Source organism: Saccostrea cucullata, unplaced genomic scaffold (assembly GCF_032062105.1).
Source record: "Saccostrea cucullata isolate Sc308-1 unplaced genomic scaffold, CSIRO_AGI_Scuc_v1 ctg3719, whole genome shotgun sequence".
NCBI classification, from domain to species: domain Eukaryota; kingdom Metazoa; phylum Mollusca; class Bivalvia; order Ostreida; family Ostreidae; genus Saccostrea; species Saccostrea cuccullata.
Genome location: NW_026927101.1, coordinates 110,762 through 132,500, shown reverse-complemented (window position 1 = coordinate 132,500; position 21,739 = coordinate 110,762). Strand labels below are relative to the sequence as shown.

General features: G+C 31.5%; 2 protein-coding genes across 6 annotated transcripts in view; both read left to right on the top strand.

The window, feature by feature from the left end:
* Positions 1–21,739, top strand: part of LOC134273448 (C-type lectin domain family 4 member M-like) — an 89,996-nt gene that overhangs the window by 48,018 nt on the left and 20,239 nt on the right. The window lies entirely within an intron of this gene.
* The window catches only part of LOC134273450 (fibroleukin-like), a 61,527-nt gene continuing 40,606 nt past the window's right edge, over positions 819–21,739 (top strand). For 2 of the 4 annotated variants that reach the window (XM_062755647.1, XM_062755645.1), the window contains exons 1-4: positions 819–1,062; positions 1,327–1,469; positions 11,669–11,765; positions 14,691–14,858. In XM_062755647.1, the coding sequence (XP_062611631.1) occupies positions 828–1,062; positions 1,327–1,469; positions 11,669–11,765; positions 14,691–14,858 (643 nt within the window). In that variant the 5' untranslated portion in view covers positions 819–827. Of the gene's footprint in view, positions 1,063–1,326; positions 1,470–11,668; positions 11,766–14,690; positions 14,859–18,197; positions 18,208–21,739 lie in introns of those variants that run through there. The other 2 variants (XM_062755648.1, XM_062755650.1) reach the window with 2 other exon arrangements.

Below are 21,739 nucleotides of genomic sequence, written 5' to 3'. Positions count from 1 at the left end.
GCTACGTGTAGCCTTGTATAGCTTCACACTGCGTAGTTAATCGAGGAGAACAATGAGGAAAAAAATAATAATCTCCGGATTGCTCGTTTTTCACTCTGAGACTTCTCAGTAATCAGTGTATACATATATATGTATACTGATAGTCATTCTCTTTAATATATACCGTATATATAGAATTTTTAGAAGGATTTAATTTTGGCATTATTAGCGAGGGAGCCGAGATCGCTAAAAATTAATTGCGTTTTAATTATAATACCTTCTTTAATATGCATTTTAAAATCGCTAAAATAACATCTCGCTAAAAATAAAATTACTATTTTTTTTAAGGATAAATTGCTAAATTTGCATCTCGCTAAAATTTCCACTTATACGGTATATATATTTGTCTGTCAATTACAATGCAAGATAAGAAATCTATTAACATCCTACAAATTATCATTTTAATAAACATTCACATATAATTAAGAAAGGTCCTTGCCTGTAAATACTGTATAATATCAAATAAAGTAAGGAGGGATAAGGACTTTTTTAAAAGCTGGAATTAAATGGAATGGAATACATTTTTAAAACATCTAGAAATTATTTGCTGTAAAATTCTTAATATATTGCATAAAATCTACTTCAATTTTATTTTCTGACCGGAATCGGGTTGTTCTATTCAAACCAAAATGCCCCATTTATTTTGAGTATTGATTTGAAATAACCGTTGTGTAATAGGTATTAAATGACACCAACACCAGGCGTAGGATCAGAATTTTATTAAGTGCGTAGTATAACTAACTGCGTAAAAAAAATCAATCACTAAAATAGAAAAAAAAGTTTAAAGAATGGCGACCATTTGGATAGTGTGTTTCTTTTCTTGCGTATTCTTTACAAGTTCGCTTTACACAGATTTGAACAAAATTGAATGGGGCAGTGATCAAATATATATGCATGAACAAATCCTTAAATTACAGCAGGAGGTAGAGCAATTACGCGAGGATAACAAGCAAATACGCCAGGATAGCAAAGAAATCAGAGAGCTATTGACAAAAACAAAGAATATCAGTCGTTCATGTACATGTAAGTATAATCAAGATATCTATTGTCAATCGGGAGGCTTTGCAAGAGTTTGCATTTTGATTATGCTGCCAAACTTTGCATTTTTTTTCTTCTGAACCTAAAAACAATGTGTAATATACGTAAATCTAAATATTTTTGCAGTTTTAAAAAGGGATTTCCATACCATGTTAGAAGAATGTTGATAAACGTAAAAATCGAAAAATATATAAAATCTTTATTGTCTTTAATATACATATATCATTTGTTCTTTTTAATTTCTTAAAGGTAATAGAACTCCCTTTGATTGTTCGGACATTTACAAGAATGGCGAAAGGAAGACGGGAATTTACACGATATACCCATTTGGTGAAAACAGCAATGGCCTCTCCGTGCTTTGCAGAATGGATTCCCATTTAGGAGTCAGAACGGTAAAATACAGCACATAGAGGTACATATGTAGTAACATGATAAGATACAAAAAAAAAAACACACGAAAATATACTTTAGCAATAATAAAGTACAATGCTAATTTCTTTATTATTCAGTTTAAAAAAAAAGCAATATCACGCGTGTCTTAAATCAATATGTTTAATGCCAAATGTATCAAAAAATGATTAAAATGTAAAATGCAAATGTATTCATAAATAAACCAGAAAACATAAAATCTCATATGTGTTCTTTGACCTTTATTTTGTAAATTGAAATAATTATTCTTTATCCAGAAGAAATGAAATGCTGCTTGTATATCAAACCATTTCATTACTAATACTGTAAACGTATAACATTTGGCTGTGTATTCCTTTTAGCGCCTTTGACGGAAAGAAACGTCCGCTAATTCATGTTTTGCAAATATACTCATGTATACAAAAATGAATAAATGTGATAAATCAAATCTACGCTAACCTGTTCAAAAATCAATTTCTGCTTAATATATTACACGCCAAATAAAATACATTTACAGTATCACAATTATATTAAAACCACTAAAACGTTATGCTACAAAGCTGTTCTATAATCAGGAATGTATTTATAACTTGTGGGTGCAATCTTAAAATAAGTAAATCATTATAATATTTAACAGAACTCAGTGTATTCTAAAGCACACTAAGGTATTTATCGTCCCAAGGCATAATTCCCAATGTAGTCTAAAATATAAATAACATAGAGTATTCTAAAAAATGGGATCCTAAGATATCTGATTAAATGTCTTGTTGTGTAAATATTAAAACACGTTCTCCTGAATCATTAAAAATTAAAGACTTACTCTATCTAGAGAATCATGATCACCATCTAAAATATCATAGGATATTTAATGTACCCTAGTACCTAAAGGTGCATAAAATGAAAAAAAAATGGTGTAGATAAAGAAAACTGATTTATCTCAAAAAAGAATTAAAAAAAAATACAAATATTAAAGGGACCACAAAACACTCACACCCGGAAAATTCAGAGTTGGAATTAGATACCTAAGAGGAGTAAGGTATCCTGTTTTGACTGGCCACACAGGTGCTGAGTGTGTATTGTGTGTAATAAGGAAGGATATGGAAATAACGAGCAGTATTCAATCTCAAATTCCATTCAATAATATACAAAATAAGAGCAGAGCAAACACGGACCCCCGAAACATCAGAGGTTGGATCAGGTGCCATGTAGGAGTGAGCATCCCCTGTCGACCGATCACACCCGACGTGTGCTCGTTGTCATGATCAGAAAATGATGTTTTACTCTAAGTGTATGCTAAACCCTTTAAAATGCATAGTGTGTCTGCTCTACAACATGTATCCATTAAATATCATAAGATATATCACTGACTTATCCATATCAAATAGAAATATAATGAGTTTAATGCAACCAGAAAACGTAATAAATATAACATAAAGTTAACAGTAGTTATATACAGTTACAGTTTACTTGTAGTATAACGTTTATCAAAAAAAAAATAGTAATAAAATAAATGGACTGTTTTGAGATTGTTTTTAATCAAACAAGCAAAACTTGGCACTGAGTACATTATTAAAGTATGGTCCTATTGCATCAATAAAGGAACCAATAGATTATAACTGTTTTATCTTTGAATAATAGTTACATTAAAACCTACATGTAGTTTTCACGAGATCAAGATATTGTACTTTAAATAGGATATCCCCTAGGCATTGTAAGACTTAGTAAATAATGTATTCACAGATAAAAATATATGTAACATGCATATCATCCTATTGTTTTCGAAATTTTCTTTAAACATGTCTGAACGATTTCTAAGTAAGGAAGTCAAGAACGATAACCGTGAATTGCTATTAATACAAGAATAAACAAGGCGCTAGTCCTTCTGACCAATCAGATAAAAGCATTCAGACAAACCCGTGAGAAAACAAATGAAACACGTGGTTATTATCTTTTTTGCTTAAAAGATTTTTTAGAACAAGATTTTTGTAAACTTTAAGCGCATTTGGGAATAATATAATAATTATGACAATTCTATCGTTAACAAACACGACCTGAAAGTTTAGAATACAATTAAAGTGGAATAAAAAATCTGTCACTATGAGGTAGCAATCCTAAAAGTTTAACTTACGTTAAATGTTTGATATAAATACGGATTTTTTTTCAGTTTTAATAGCCTGATATAAAAATCTTATCGAATAGATATCAGTCTTGATTAACTTTTGAGTGTTTTGATTTTTTTTTGTACAGTTTCTGATATGCGAGGTAAGATTTTGGGATAAAACGCATTCATGTATAATTACAGGATTCTCTTTCTCCACTTTATACGCCTTTCCATATACCCATTTAAAGTCTGCATAGCTTAGTATTCGGCGCTCGAGAAACCCATAATAATTCAAAACTATATATGTATAGTCCATACGATAACCACTTGCGTGAGTTAATCTATACACATGGAATTTAAGCATTATTGATGAAAATCGAATAAGCAAAATTATATTTAACCATCATATAATATATTCTGGTAAATGTTATAACTGAACTTGATAGGAACTTTCTGGTGCGATCTATACCTCCGTGCTAAACGATTACATTCTATCATGCATAACTTTTTCTTTACTGAGATAAAAATGTCAAAGTTCTTCACGGTAAATCTGTGGGGAATACCTTTTTCTTCAAAAGTTTTCATCTTAGTTCTACAGATTTTTTGAGGGAAAAAAACAAAAGCAATTTTTATCTTTTTGTTCTTTTAGAATATGTTTTGGGGTGTGAAAAAATGCTGATTGGTCAAAAATATAATTACGTTTACTTGATGTCCATTTATAGCAACTTTCGGTTATCGTTCTTGACTTCCTTATTTGGAAATCATCCAGACCAATTAAACTATTCTAAATATGTATAGTTCATTATGTATCAGAATTCAAAAAGGCTTATCAATTGTTTCCAATTGGGTACACTGGCGTAGTGTTGTATACACTGTACATGTAACTTACCCTGCCCAATGGTAGGTTTGTTTATCATTTTGATGTGTTTACGAGTGATATTGGATTCACTGAAAATGTCTTTATTATTTAATATGTCACATTTGTAAATGTAAGTCCTTCTTCACATTATTTGTCATCCAGAAATAACAACACATGTACAATTACACAATTAATATTTTCTAACAAAGTATACTCCATTCCTATAATACATCTGGTTCTACGACACCCTGGTATCGTTTTTTCCATCTCTCGAGTGCAAAAAACGATACCAGGGTGTCGACTATTTTTAGACATGAGCTGTACCCCTGCTGTCAAGCATTATCTAATTAATCTATAAAATGTTACGTTTTTTAGAAAGTAATCAGCTGTTTTCCTCAAGACCCAAACATGCTATAGTTTTTGTGTTATTTTGCACAACACTTCTACATCGATCAAAGGATTGAAACAATGAAATTGTAAACTTTTTCCCCAGATAGTCTTCGGTTTTTTTGTCTAAAAATACGAGGGGTTATCAAAAAGTTCGTGGACTGACGCTATAAAATTAATACTATGCTTGCTGGGTTATTGAAATTTATTGTCAACATTAATATACAAATTAAAGTTACAAATGAAAATTTAAACTCTGTACTTTGCAAAACAATAATTTTATCGTAAAATAAATAATACAAGGTATGGTATTCCGGCGCTGTTGTCGGTTCAGTAATTTGACGTCGCGCAACGTCACCACGTCATAACTTTTCAAAGTACTCTCCACCTGCGACAATACACTTTTCATGGCGATGTACCCAGGATTGAAATATGGACTGATACCAGTCCTGCTGATAAGATCCAATTGTCCGATTTACTGCTGACTTAAGCTCCGTGATGTCATGAAATTTTCTTCCTCGTAAATCGCTTTTCAATCTTGGAAAGAACGCAAAGTCGCAAGGTGCGAGATCCGGTGAGTATGGTGGCTGGGGCATTTTTTCGGCTCCTAGCTGTAAGTTGATTGTGAGTACAGTCTCTATTGAAGTATGCGATGGAGCATTGTCATGATGTAGAAGAATTTTTTTCCGATTTATGTAAAATTCAGGCCTTTTTTTCCTAAGGGCATTAACTAAATCCTTTGATAAAAACTTGATATATAAAATCATCAGTGCAGTTGCGCATTAATATTAAAAAATGAATAAATGTTAATGATCAAAATATTCGTTCGTTTTTATAATTGCATAACCAATATTTCAATTTATTGTATTACTTATTACTTTTATTGGGTATATGTGCATAGAGTTAATAAAAAGTTTGGCCTACAATAATTCATATTTCTTTTTATGCAATAAAAATTATATCTAACCTTTGAGTAATATTTTACATTTACTGATCTTCCTTTAGGCACAACATGACCTAAAATAACTCCACGTGAGTCAAAAAATATTATAAACACGTGCTTTTCACAGGATTGACAGACTCTGGCCCTTTTGGGAGGGGGTTAATTAGACCCAATCCACTGCATTGACATTTGTTTACTTTCTGGGTCAAAATTGGATATCCAAATTTCGTCTACAGTTATGATTCGGTCCAAGAAGTTTTGTTGATCATCGGCACAGAAACTTTTTTGATTCTTCAACTCTTCTGACTTTTTCAGAATCTTTTGAGAGTCTAGGCACCCATCTTGCACAGACCCGGGACATTTTCAAATCGTTGTGTTCATTGTTGTATATGGATCCATATGAGATAGAAAGATCTTCACTCAACTGTGTTAATGTAATCCGTCTATCCGAGTTTAAGATTTCCCTCACGCGATGAACGTTATTTTGAGTGGTGACAAGTTTTGGGCATCCGACTCGCAAATAGCATTAACATGAATCTCTACCGTCTCGAAATCGTATACACTGAACCAAACTTCTAAGTGTTCACCTAACATTTTTGAAGTTTTAAATAACAAATGCGAACAATAAATAATTTCTTTATTTCTTGGTTAATGATGCATATTTAAGTTCGATGTTGCGTAAATTTCATGTAAGTATCTCGTCAGAATTTTAAGTAAAGTGTCAAGGAAATGGTGTACCCTCAAAATGAAAATTCACACAAAAAAATCTCGATTGTGTAAGACCCACTACTCGCTCTAATTACTACAAGAAAATCTTTATTGTTGGATACCATGTACCCCTGAATAGGAGATTGGCCTATCTGCTGCCACACCTACATATACTGCATTGATCTTTCCAAACCATTGAAATTGTGAGGAAAAGGGGGGGAGGGGGCTTTGACGTTTCTTTTAAAATCCTAAATGTGTTCAATGGGATTCAGATCCTAGAATTTGACAGTGTATCGTCACAAAAATGCCTTTTGGTCAATATCCATGGGGTTTTAGCACGTTAGTACGCCGCTTTAAGGATAATTCAGACTGTTTGAGCTGATATAAGACTGCCTTGAGCACCGATTTCTTATCATATCTGTAAGATTGAAATGATTTGTTTCCATGTTTCTAACATTTTTTCAGGACACTTTAACACTCTTTTAACCTGTTGTGACGCGAAATTTTCTCATCTGAAGAAGATCAAGGTCACTACCGGTGTCGTTAAATTTTGTCAAAAACTTTCAAATTGTGATAAATTGGTGATAAAAATGATCACAGCCTGTAGCAAAATGTGTTTAAATGTGTTTTGATACTGTTGACATTTTTTAAAAGTAATATGAAGTACAATTAAGCGCTAAAATAAAAGTGAGTAAAACGTGGTGTAAAGATGGTCCAGATAGCAACATTCCAACGGCTCTATCTTCTATCTCAATGGTCATTTAACCAATGTTTTGTGTTTTTTAGTGAAACCAGCTTTTGAAATTTGATAATGATCACAAAAAGATGCTTATTACACAAAACACGTGCCGCAAAATACGGATTTATTGTTTTTAAGCTTCGTCACGGAACATTGATTTTCATCGGTGATATTGAATTTTCTTTCTACAATTGTTGAGAAGACTCAATTTTTGATATAATTTGAAAATATCATACCATTCTATAAAGTAGTTTTTAGATAAAGACATTTATTAAAGTGAACACGTAGAAGTTTTGTTAAGTGTATGCCACTTAAATACAAGTGATCTTGATACGTTTTTACTTTCCCCTGCCTGATTAAACATTTCCATGGTCTCTGTTGGAGTTTTACCAAGTTGAACACAAAACTTTATAATATTCCGGGAAAAAACTTTCCCATCCGGCGTCATTTCTCACTTGAACAATTTTAAACGAACTTAAGGGGCAATATCCCTCTGCTCTAAATTTCAGGACTTTTTTTTTAAAATCCAGACATTGATTTTCAGCAACAACTAAAGCATTAAATTCAAATGGAAAATAGTTTGAAGTATGAAGCATTGCTTACTTTATCAGAAATGAATAATATGTCAAATCATAATGTGAAGAAAATTTGAGATGGTAAATAGAAAGATTAATTATTTTTTATCTCACAATTAAATTAGAAATATGAGGTATATATAAAAATAATATTTACTCTCATACCTATCTAATTCCCATTAGAAAACATACTGAAGCGCTGCTTTTTAAATCACAATAACATATTGTTTTCTGTGCATGTAAAAAAACACGCATCCATAAACAAGAGTTATCGTTCCATTATCGCCCTTGAAAATAATTTTTAATGAAACAAAATATTAATTAAATGTTTATAAACAATACTGCATCTGAAATTTCGGTACAATTTAAAGAATTATACTTTAAGAGATACAGATTTCTCAATTTACACTGTTTAAAGGAACTGAGTATAAATGTTTTAAGTAAATTATTATAAATCATTAATGTACTTACTAGCAATAGAAACTATAAATCAACATTTGTACCATAGCATATGTTTGATTGAGTTGACCATAAAATGGTTCCCATGAATGAAATTTGTAAACTCTGACATGACAATTCACTGAATTTCATGACAAAATGTCTGAGGAAAGTTATCTCTCTTATCAGATGAGTTATCTCTCTTATCAGAGGGATAATAAAAATGGCTATTCAATTCCACAGAATACACAAAATGACGTAAAATTTAAAAATATTACGGCACAGTTGTACGAGGGTTGATCCAAAAGTAATGTCACTGTGTCCATATCTTTAATATTTGGTGTCATATTATCAAATATAATGCACCAAAAGATGCATAAACAAAAATCTAATCAAAATTGAAAATTTCAGTGAATAATGTTCAATTGAATTCATTTTATGGATGTTTAAAACATTAAACGTAGGGGATGTCGCCGCGTCACAACTAAACGTCACGTTTTAAAGTTAATATTTTCAGAATAAAAAAGACAAACACATTTTAAAAAGCATAAAAAAATCGTCTAATCGTCCAATATTTTTAAAGACAAAATTTACAACATTTTCTAATCTTTAGTTAAAAATTAAATGGCAGCATTGTTTTTTTTTTTTTCATCATAAACAGTATTGTTTATATCTGATGTATTGCAGAAAGGAAATATCGAAATGGAATAAAACACCGAAACAAGTTATGTATTTTTCCTTCAAAATCGGGAAATCACAAGTAGAAACAGTTATGATGGTAAATCAAACTCGCAGAGGAAAGATTGTTAACGAGAGACTTGTTCATAGATGATTTCAGAGATTTTGGACAGGTAATACGTAAATAAATGATCATTTGGGGACAGAAATACCGAAAGATAGGAGGTCTGGTTGAAACGTTCAATGGCGTCGACGTTGTCGTAAAAGAGATTAGTGGCAGTTTGAGTGATATGAGACACTTTTAAGTTTGTCTTATGGTATTGTTCAAAGAATTTTGACGAAGGATTAAATTATAGATAAAGTGTACAATAGGTGCCAATTGTTCTTAAAGAAAATAGAATATGTGAATGTTTTGTGAATATCAAATTTTTTTAATAAAACGATGGATAGGCGTTTTTAAGAGTGTGTGACGGCGCATATCCGTTTTATGGCGTTATTTAGGTGCGGCGACTACCATAATCGCACTTTGTGTTTAATTCGATATTTTGAAAAGTATAAATCATTTTAATTTGATTTTTTCAGGACTGATTTAAAATAAATATAGCTTGCATCATGTAAAATTTTGTTAATTTACGTCGACTAGGAGAAATTTTATCGAAGTTGTGACATTACTTTTGGATCAACCCTCGTATGACGTCATATTGTAAAAATTACGGGAAAGTTTGCCAAGAAATAGTCTTTTTTCAATTTACTTTTTACACTTTAAGATCGGAAATTGTCATATTTTGAGGTTGCACCGACTAGACAAACCATCACATACGTTATAGCATGTTAATGTTTTAAAAATGATAATTGAAATATAAAATCTTCATGGTATATAGGGAAAATGTATATTTAGTTACACTCTAAATTTCACTGAAGTATCTTTAACAGTATTAATTTTAAATGCGCCAGTCCACGAACTTTTTGATAACCCCTCGTATAGGAAACCCTGTTTTAGTTAAAATTGTAAAGCTTTTCAAAGGCGAAATAATACTGAAATTTGTAATGACATTGCTTCAAATTTACCTGAAAAGGTTTCAAAATACATTGATTTATATTAATTGTTTTAAAAAAATATGTTTTTTTTTTTCAATTAAAAAATGTTCATTATCTTAATTAAAATATATATAAAGAGACAGTTCCCCGTTTTATTTAACTAGATTAGGAATCTAAGGAAGATATATAATACTTTGAAAAATGAATGAAATTAGAATTTATTACATCAACATATTTAAGCTAGTTTAAATGGAAATTATTTCTAATAATATAATGTCAATCCGTAATTGAATTAACATGATTATTTTATAATGGGAGAAATTGTTGATTTTTAAAAAAAAAAATCAAAGACGGATTTTGTTTGATTTCTGACCTTTCTAGCTAGCCAAACATTTGCACCGTTACCAGAGTAACCTCTTTAAATACACAAACGCTAGACTCGGTTAGATTTGTGTCTTTCTCATGTAAAAATATATAGACAGTTCAATCAAAACATCATAAAAAGGTAATTTATTCATTTTTATTGAAAAAAAGTACGGTAAATGAATGTATGTAACATTTTTTTGACCTATTGACTATCAAAATTTAGTACATCGGTACAATAGGATCCCCAGCATAATACACAATAGGTTAGAATATTGACGAGTTTGTGAATTGTTAATAAATCTTGTATCAATAAATATAAAAGAAAAAGTAAAAGATAGCGATCTTTGACGTGGCGCTGAGTTTCGATTTGGAGCCTTCTAACAACAAAAAAGAGAACTTTGATCTATTTCAAATATGTTCAGGTCTGCTCTCATATATAAAAAGTATAACAAAAATTAAGTACACAAAACTTCGCATTCATGAATTCATTTTAAACTAATTCAATCGTAAACACTTCCACAAAAAAGATTGTTCGACTAGGTATTCACTAAAAGAGGTCTTGAATTTTCAGCATCCAATCCAATGATTCCTTTTGACCATTCAAAACATTATGCAGCCAAGTAAATTAAAATAAACACTGAAAATCAAGAAGTATTCTTAAAAAAAATATCTTGGTAAATCTAAAAGTTGCTTGTTGACAACAATGTGTAATATGTTCTGCCAAAAAATGTCAAGAAATACCTGAAAAGATATACCATCACTTAAATTGATTGATTGATTGTATATTGTTTAACGTCCCTCTCGAGAATTTTTCACTCATACGGAGAAGTCACCGTATGCCGGTGAAGGGCTTCAAATTTTGACCTTTACTCGGCACTCAGGGCCATTGAGCAGTGAGGGATCTTTATCGTGCCAACGCCTGCTGCTGACACGGGGCCTCAGTTTATAAGGTCTCATCCGAAGGACCCGCAACTTTCACTTCAAAGTGCCGAGCGCATGGCGAAGGAACAGTTGCTACCCATTTTAACGACTAGGTCGGTCGCGGCCGAGATGCGAAATCACGACCTCCCGGTCACAGAGCGAGCGCTCTACCGACTGAGCTACCGTGAACGGTACCATCACTTAGAAATACACATACAATTGCATATATTTATTTTTAAGTCTTGAGGAAAAGTTGAGAAATCATGAAAAAAATTACTTATATGGTAGATAGCTCTTTCAATTATGGAATATAGAAATATCGAAGACCGGGGTTCCACTTCATCGTGTCAGTGGCAAGTGTGATATTTTCTATACAAAATTTCGTAGCATCATGCTTAAATTACAGAAATGTATAATTTCCTTCATTCAGGTGGTGCAGTACAGGGGCAATCCCCATATGAATTTCAATGTAACATGGGAGGACTACAAGCGAGGTTTTGGGGATGTTCGAGATGCTTACTGGCTCGGTAAGAGAGGAATCCAGCTTCACTTTGATTTATGGATTTTATGATGTTGTACATCCTATTTGAGAATTTTTCACTAATATAGAAGCGTCACCATATACCAACGTGAAAGGGCTTCAAATTGTGTCCTTCGCTCGGCACTCAGGGCTATTGAGCAGTGTCTGAGGGATCTGATCGTTCCAACGCCTGCCATGACACGGGGCCCCCGTTTTAAGGTCCCATCCGACGGACCCACGACCTTGACTTCAAAGTGCCGGGCACATGAAGAAGGAACAGTTGCTACTTATTTTTTATCGACTTAGGTCAGTCGGGGCCGAGATTCGAACTCACGAACTTCCGATCAAGGAGCGAGCGCTCTACGAACTGGGCTATCTGACGGTTCCCGCTGTACAAGTTCCTACAAATAATTATAGCTCAGTTTTACGGATTAACAATTGGATTAACACTTCAAAGCACTTCCCTAACAAAAATTATTTACTATGTTTAACTACTGTTAAAACTTTCATACTCTGATTTACTTTGAAACTTTACATGTACACTCTTTTTTTTTAATTTCAAAGCTTAAAATCTCTTAAATTCGGTAACAGTTATGCAAAATTTAGAAATATTATGTTAATATACAAATAACTTTTCTATTCATCATAAAAGTTTTGCATTAACATGTATGAACTGAAGAACCAAAAAAATATAACAATCTGAATTCCATAGTAGAATTAGATCTACTTTGATTTACTATAGTGAAAAACTGTGTTACTGTAGTATAGTAAACTAAAGTTACGATTATAATTTTGTTAGGGCAAGCTTTTATCTTTTTAAAGCTGTAAAAAAGAATGTTAACATCTTTTTTTCCGTAAAGGCGTTAAACAGATTTTTTTTCATGTGGTATGTTCATAGATTATACAAAACAACAGAAAAATATATGTTTAATGTAGAAGCAAAAAAAAGTATGTTTGAGTTGGAAAGCAAGAAATATAAAAGAAAACAGGAAAATAGGATTGATTGATTGTATATTGTTTAACGTCCCTCTCGAGGATTTTTCACTCATATGGAGACATCACCGTATGCCGGTGAAGGGCTTCAAATTTTGACCTTTACTCGGCACTCAGGGCCATTGCGCAGTGAGGGATCTTTATCGTGCCAACGCCTGCCGCTGACACGGGGCCTCGGTTTTTAAGGTCTCATCCGAAGGACCCGCAACTTTCACTTCAAAGTGCCCAGCGCATGGCGAAGGAACAGTTGCTACCCATTTTAACGACTAGGTCAGACGCGGCCGAAATACGAACTCAAGACCTCCCGATCACGGAGCGAGCGCTCTGCCGACTGAGCTACCGTGAACGGTCAGGAAAATAGGAAATAAAACCCAAAATAAAATGATTGGTAAAAAAAAAATATTTTGAAACTAGATAAATCTGGGAGCAAAATTAATATTGATATTGATCAGATACCCCTACCTCTGAAGAAAAAATAAACATCATATATAACGACAAATGTATGTGCTAATTGTTGGTCAATGTTTAATTAGCTATGTATTTCCTATTTAACTTTTCTCTATTGAAGCTGAGAACGACTCGTAAAAAGTCATACTCCATATCTGTTTTTTTTTCTATCTCCGATAAAGCATCAGGTTTTACATACCCTTTGCATTCGGTACACGTGCACTCTATATTTACAGGTCGCGTCATCAAGCTATGAGATTCATATTGCCTGGTGTACACATTGGTAAACGAGATTACACCCTTGAAACAGTCCGGTGCATGGGGCAGTGGTTAGAGCATTCGCTTCTCAATATATGGCCCCGTGGGGATCCGGGTTAGAATAGGTCCTCAATACCCCCTTGCTTGTCGTAAAAGGCGATTAAATGGAGCGGTCCCTCGGATGAGACCGTATAAACCGAGGCCCCGTGTCACAGCAGGTGTGGCACGATAAAGATCCCTCCCTGCTCAAAGGCCGTAAGTGCCGAGCATAGCCCTAAATTTGCAGCCCTTCACCGGCAATGGTGACGTCTCCATATCAGTGAAATATTCAGGAGAGGGACGTTAAACAGTATACAATCAATCAATCAATCTCAATATATGTATATATATATATATCCATGTAAAAAAAAATATTAAAAGGGAAGTGACATGTAAAAAAAAAACCAAACAAACGAAAACATTATGAACAATTGGGAAACAAATTTTCCTTCATGCATTAATTTAATTTATTTTTTTGTACCTAGTAACAACGAAAATGCAGAAATGTCTCCACAGAAGAGATATATACATGTATGTGTACAGCGAAATACTTGTAATTTTGAATAGGTCAAAGGCTTAATATGGGCTTGAAAAAGGAAACGAGCAAAAATAAATATATGACAAGGATAACTATTTTACTTTTACAAATCATGGTCAGCTTTAAGGACAGACGATATTTTCCGCATTAATATATAAGTTTTTCAAAGATTTTGTCATTGAAGCATTGCTCCTCTAACATGTTTCCTCACAAAAAAAATTGAGGTGCCTTACCAGGCATTTGCATAAGATACCAGAGGGTAATTTTTCTAATATAATCCTTTTGGGAACAGAATAATTCACCAATATAATTTTTTTAGTGTTTGGACTCTTTAAAGACGTTTAGAAACTGGTTTAGAAATCAGAAGGTAATTACAATTTTGAATATTTTTTCATACATTATGAAGATATACAAAACAGATATTTGAGGACCATATCGTCTGACCTTAAGAACCTATTCAACCCTGAATATACACTTACCACTACACTGTTCTCATTCCATGGTATTTTCCTGAATTTATTGAAAAAAATGAACTTCCCAGGGTATTACTCGATTTGTAATATTTTACGATTCTTTTAAACATTTTATTATGTCTAGGGGAATTCATTGAACACTTTATTTGTAGATTGATTTTTAGCATAACTTTTTTCTATTTAGGAAATGATGCTATTCATGAATTGACAACAACTTTCCAATACGATCTGCATGTGTACATAAATGCACAGTTCAATGTCTTCACTTATGGAGTAAAGTACAGCTCATTTTCCATCTCTGCTGAGACTGATGGTTATAGACTTTCTTTAGGAAAACAATCGGGAAATCTCAGTAAGTAGTATTGTTTCCTCGAAGTCTTTTAAACATGATACATTGAGCACATACATGTACATCAGGCATTGATTAAGCATCAAAACAACAAATGGCTTGCAAACGATCAAAACTTTTGCAAAGCAGACGCAAAACATTCATTACATGTACGAGGGTTGTATAAAGGTATCTTTTTATTATCATTACCAGCAGGCAGACAACGTTGTTTAAACGTTGAATATTAGTTGAAGTTGGGTTGAGACGTTGATAATCTAGATACAATATTGATTCAACGTTGACTTTTCAACTTTGAAAATGTAACTTTGATTCAACATTGAATTCAAATTGAGTTGAATTGCCAACATGGATTCAACGTCGGATCTTCGCTGAGCGGTCCAATCCTATTTTTCGCTGATAGATAATTCGGACTATAATTGCGTCGGACTATAACACTGTCGAACCGTAACGAGGTCGGCCTTGAGAAAGTCGCACTACCGTATATCATTCCTAAACTATTATAACTGACAAGGATGGTAAATATAGGAATTTTACAAATTCAATGATAAATATGAATTCAGTACAAATTTGGCAAAGAACGAATGAAGAGCATGGGCAGTAGGACATCCGGAAAATATTTTAAAAAGACAGCACAACAGTCATTGGTAAGTTTTGAGAATTTTAAAGATTTTATATATACAGCTGTGGTTAGCTTTTAAAAATTAAAACTCGATTTGTTATCGATCGTGATTATGGATGTTTTTGAATTCCAACTCACGCCAATTTCATTGTACATTGTAGGGGTAATCAACTTAAAAATGCATCACTCTGTCCACTCAGAAGACCAACACAATCCCTTAGAGAATACTGATCAGGAGATCAACACAACCCTCAGGACTCTAACACCAAGATTTTATTTAAAATTTACTCTTTAAAGAAAGCATTTGATTTTCGACATGTCAGAGTTTCATTGAAGAGACATAATTTGTCGAAATGCGTATCTGGTGCATCAAAAGTGGTACCGTATAAGATTTACATCTTACCTTGGAATGGTTTCATGTTCTGGACTATTTCATGACCACATGTGAAAATACAAATGTTCGAGTTTTGCAACATGATTTATAAAATGTAAATTGTTGAAATTTATTGTAACACATCTATTGATATGAAATTAAATAAATGTTTACAATATATATATATATATACTTTTCATATACAGTACATGTATGTTTTCCTTTATACAATTATGAAGGCATCTTAGTAACCATGTAATAAAACGGTTGAAATTTTAAGTAAGTAATGACCTCCCCCCCCACCTCCCGAAAAAAAAATTGGAAAAAACGTTGAATCAACTTTTATTCAATGTCTAATCAACATTGACTTTCAACATTGATTCAACGTTAAGATTTCAACGTGGAACTCAATTGTCAAAATCTAACATAAACGTCTAACATATAAACAACGTTGATTCAACATTGAATCATTATTATTATCAAAAAAAATATACATTTCTATACGTGTGCTAGAATATTTTTTAATACAGACTATAATTTATTAATTATTTTAATTATGGTAATTACTTTTTAAAAAGTTCTAATTTTATCTTGTAGCTGATGCGTTCAGGGATCCAAATATATGTGTAGTAAATCAACCTTTCTTCACCTTTGACCACGACAACGAACATAAGTGTGCTGTTTTGAAAAAAAAAAATATACATTTCTATGAATATTGGTAGTGAATTAAAAATATTTTTTTTTCGTATTTTTTATTTTACTAATTTAATATGTACTTAACATTTTAAAACGGTTAATTATTTTTATATGGTAATTATTTTTAATAAATGATAAATAACACTATATACTCAAATATTTCAGAATAATTTTATCTGAAAGCAATTTTTTTAGCTGTATTTGCGTTTCTGCATTTTTCAAGGTAGCTTCAACGGCAAAAACCTCATTTGGAAAAAATTCTGTCAATAAATATTTCTAAATTTACGATTGAATGTCAGTCCTTCATCGTAATTATTTACTGCATAAATATCACAGGGTGAAGCTTATCAATATCGCCTTTAGACGTAAGCACCTTTTTTCCGATCATTGACAACGAAATAAACATTCAAAATGTGCCGCTCTGCTAGTAAACACTAAAAAATATTAATTCAAAAAATGGCCTCAGAAATTTATCATGATGGTGGTTTATTATAAATAAAACTTGTGCGTGTACTTGGCAAATTTAAACACTACGTCTCCTTACGTCAGATAACGTTCAAATGTTCCTTCACAATATCTATCCAAGATCTTTAAAAACTTTATCAATAATTTCTAAAATTAAAGTTTGAAAATCAATTTTAGAATTTAGAATAAAATACACAAGAACTGTTGATTTTAATGATCATGTATTGATTATGACGTAATATGTCTTTTTAGTCATGTGACATGTTCCCTGTCTCCCCTTAAGGGAGAAAAACAAGTAAAGTTTACATTTCTATCTTCTAATTTCCTCCCTCGGAATGCACTATTTAAGATTTCATTCAAGAGAAGTTGCTTTTGAAGTTCATTGCATTTCTTATTTGTGACATACATAATATTTTCCAATGATGTATACATCAAATAACGCAATCATCAAGAAAGAGAAATAAAATTCAACAAAATGATATACTTTAAGAATTTTCATGTACTAGTAAATAAATCGGCTCTAGTATATTTTAGATGGTCAAATGATACAGTCGCACTGCAAATACTCCAAAAATGTTACTAGTTCTAAGGCCAAGTATACATAAGACATAAGCGTTTTTCCATACTGTGATTCTTGTTTGCTGTTCTTTCAGATGTGTGGATTTTACAGCAAATTCGTTGTATTTTTTATAAAGCATTCGCAAGGCTGTTTTTGACTGCTAATCTTTTTGTTGTTGTGTTGTTCTTATTGATTTTTGCTGTATCATATATCTTTTTGTTGTTGTGTTAATAATCAATGAAAATTTTGCACAGTATATGCTTGAAAAGAGATTTGTATACTGACATATATAATTATTTTTCATGCATATTTTGCAGTATATTATATCTTTGTATTACATAATAATGCTGTACAAAACGCATTCCAAAATCAAAACAGAAAATCTTTTTCTCTGCTTTATGCATTTTTCCCTCAGGTATACACAAAATCAAACAAAAAACAAAATTTTATAATAGACTTATTAGAAAGATGGTTAAAATTCAGTATGTTTCTAGTATATAGACGATCTAGCGTCAAAACCACACTGATTTGAAAAAAAAAAATAGAGGGAATAGTGACAATACATATTTACATACACACATGTAGTGTCATCCTGGTGAGAAGGGGAAATGCAAATTATTATGTCATGTACATGTAAACTGTTTTTGTTATTCTTATATTAATATTAATTATTTTAATGACGATTGCTAAATGTTATGAATGATAAATCACAGTATATCAAAACTGTTTGATGTTTCAATTTAGTTCTGTTGAATTTTAGCACATATTAACCAACATATGCTTTATTATTGAAAATTCTACCATTCAGTAAGAGAAACATATCCCTCAACAATATATCAGTTTGATTTTCTTTGTTTGCTCACTTTATTTTGAAACACCATTAGAACTTCTTTTCTCTGAAGGTACATATTTCAAAAGGGCATTACTCAGATACTGGTGTATATGTAACTGCATGACGCGCCATTAATGTAATCAATAACATTTTTTTAAATTAAATCATATTAACAAATTAATGAATTTTTAAAGTTTATTTATTTAAGGAATGAATTTAATATGTACCCATTTTATACAGTATAAACTGGATAAAAAAGCATAAATTGTTCCAACCCAGTTTATACCGTTTATAAATGGGTAGCTATTAAATTCATTGCTTATAATTTAATTTTAATTCATTTGATGTAAGAAAAAAAGATTTTTGTTCTAACAAAATGACTTTAGTTTGTACAAAATTTAAATGTAACATGAAGCGGATTGATCCGTTTTTGACGCAAGTCATAGTGACGTAGGCAACCCATTTTATACGATATAAAGTATTTTTTTATCAAATCAAATACAGTGTTACAACCAGAATTACATTATCTTTAAATGAAAATAAGTTTTCGTTTTATTTACATATTTCTTCTTATGAAAATGCTTAAAAAAGCAAAAGAGACATTCTTAGAAACATTTACAATTTGATCTACATACATTTTTTGCTTCCTTTTACAAGGGGTTATTTAAAAGAATATCCATTGTTTGCTTTTTTTCTTTACAAGAATTACAAGAAAAGAATAATTGAGTGAAGTGTCTAGACAATCATCACATTTAGCTAATTTAACAAAGGTTAAAAACATTCATCTAAGGCTCCTACATTTCACAAGCACAACTTACTTCATATTCATCGGCATTTTCCATATCACCAGTTTTGACCTCTTCTACATTGATGAAGCCCCCTTTCTTCTTTTATCCTTATGCTTATGGTCCACTGTTTTTTCTTTGAATGTCTGGTTACAGTTGTTGATACTGGTTTTTCTTTTGATGCTGTACCAAGTGTTTTCTTGGCACTGCAGTCTTTCATTGTTTTCTCATTTTGGGACTTCAATTAATTGTCTGTGATGAATGGAGGCGTGGATATTTTATTTGGTCATTTTGTTATAATCCGAATCTTTCTTAATTCAGAAAATGTGTAATCTTGGATATTCTCTTTGTTTTTCTTTTTCACTTTTTTTGCATGTGCGACTTTGTACAGGTTAGTTTCCTATCTAGTAGCTATCTGATTTTTTTGGTCTTTATTATTGTCAGTGGCATCGTTAAGAACCGCTTATGATAAAATGCCTTTGCAATTGCAACACTTTATGCAAATATATTATAAGCTGAAATTCTCATCTGTTATAGCTTAATCACCGTTAGTTATAAAGAACAAATTATATCATTAAGCGGTTGAAAATGTCAACTATAGACTGATGCATTTTTTTTTAATTAAACGGTGTTTTGTGACACTTGATGATATTTCTTTCATTAAGCGGTGTTTTATCATAAGCTGTTGCTAAATAACGCCATGAAATTCATACGACTGCAAACCCCTTGTGTGGTCAATTGAAGAAACATACAATGGAAATATAGCACTTGTGATGTCCCAATGAGGGAATTGGCATGGCTATAAATATATATAAACAAAATACAGCAGCAAATAAATCTTAAGTACGTGAATTTGTGCAAATTTTAACATTCAAATCCTAGTAAATGAAAGGTAGCGTACTTTTTGAATTATGACCGAGTTTCGTGTTTGATTAACACTCCGAATATATTCACAAAACTTATATGTATATAAGGTATTTTCATTGCTGGAAATGTAAAGAAGAAAATAGAGGGGTCTACATAACTGTTGTATCACGTAAAGATCGCTGAGTCACATAGTTCATAGTATTCTTGCCAGTTTTCTTTCATTTGGAGCATAGCCAATAAGAATTTAACACATCCTATACTGAAAGATTCAAACATTGGCATGTGTAAACTAATTATAGATATCTTAAGTTTAGAAAAGTATTTTCAAGAAAAAAAAGTTTATAAAGATTTAATTGTTTTGTCGTTTTGGCAACTTTATTGATTTTTTAAATACCTAAGAAAGTACAAACCGTTAACAGAGAGACAATGAAACTAGCGCTCAGATAAGAGAACAAACGATGAAATTATTATAGAAATGGAAGGTGATGAACACCTCATTAAAAAGATGACACGGTAATCACGTTTGAAGTTTGAAACATCGATGAATGTAAGTCCTAAATAACTTTTCGGAGATCCTAACGCAATCTTTCTAATGAAGCTATATCCAAAACTTAAAGCTAGCCAAAATAAAATAAAAATGAAAAGCAAAACATTTCAGCTGGAGTTTCTTCACTATTAAACTCCATTTTAAAAATTATCTATCATCATGTTCAAGCATTGATCAGCACACATATGTAATCTGATTACCCCCCCCCCCCCTCCCCCCTCACAACCTTACATTCCTGGTTAATCGGAAATTCAATTTCTTGTAAAGTAGTGAATATTTTATAATAAGTTCAATTAATTTATCTCGGTAAAATTATTAATATTATCAATTTGTAATTGGCCATTATGGTACAGGTAGAAATGTTACAAATAAAATTGATCGAGTAGTCTTTTGGTGATCAGCCCTAAAGTTATCAGTAATTTTAGCAACGCATCATTATTCATCCATTATTTTCTTTACATCATGTTACCAATACTGGACGAAAAAAGTGCTGAGAATCCCAAATTTTACTGATAGTGTTTGATAATTACTGATACTGTGCTGTTCTTGCTGATAATTACTGATATTTACTTTATTATTACTGTCGTTGCTGAAATTTTAGTTGTTGCTGATAAATACTGGTAATTACTGTTTTACTGTTAATTACTATAAATACTGTTGATGTGCTGTCGTTGAATTTATTAATTACTGTGGCCACTTTTTTTAAGCTAGGAATGGGCTAAAATAGCAAAATTATTATTTAGTTTTATTTTATTAAAAACTATTACCGTATACTTACAAAATAAATTATTCTAGATGAGAATTAAAAGGCATGTTTTCATTGTCTTCATATTTAATGACTATATTAATTTTATAATCATTTTTATATCATAGTGTTCAAATTAGATCATAAAAAGCTTTTAGGTTAATGGTTGTAATTATTATTTCTCGAGGAGAACTGATCATGTACATTTATGAGCTCTATTGGTTATGTACACCCCCCTCCCTCTCTATTTTTATACAATTCTAAATTTAACAAGACAGTATGAAATATTTCTCACAAAAATATATTCATGAAGCATACAGTATGCCATTTTATTGAAGAATGTGACAAATTCAAACAATTAATTAAATTATTTTTAATTTTATGAATTATAATATC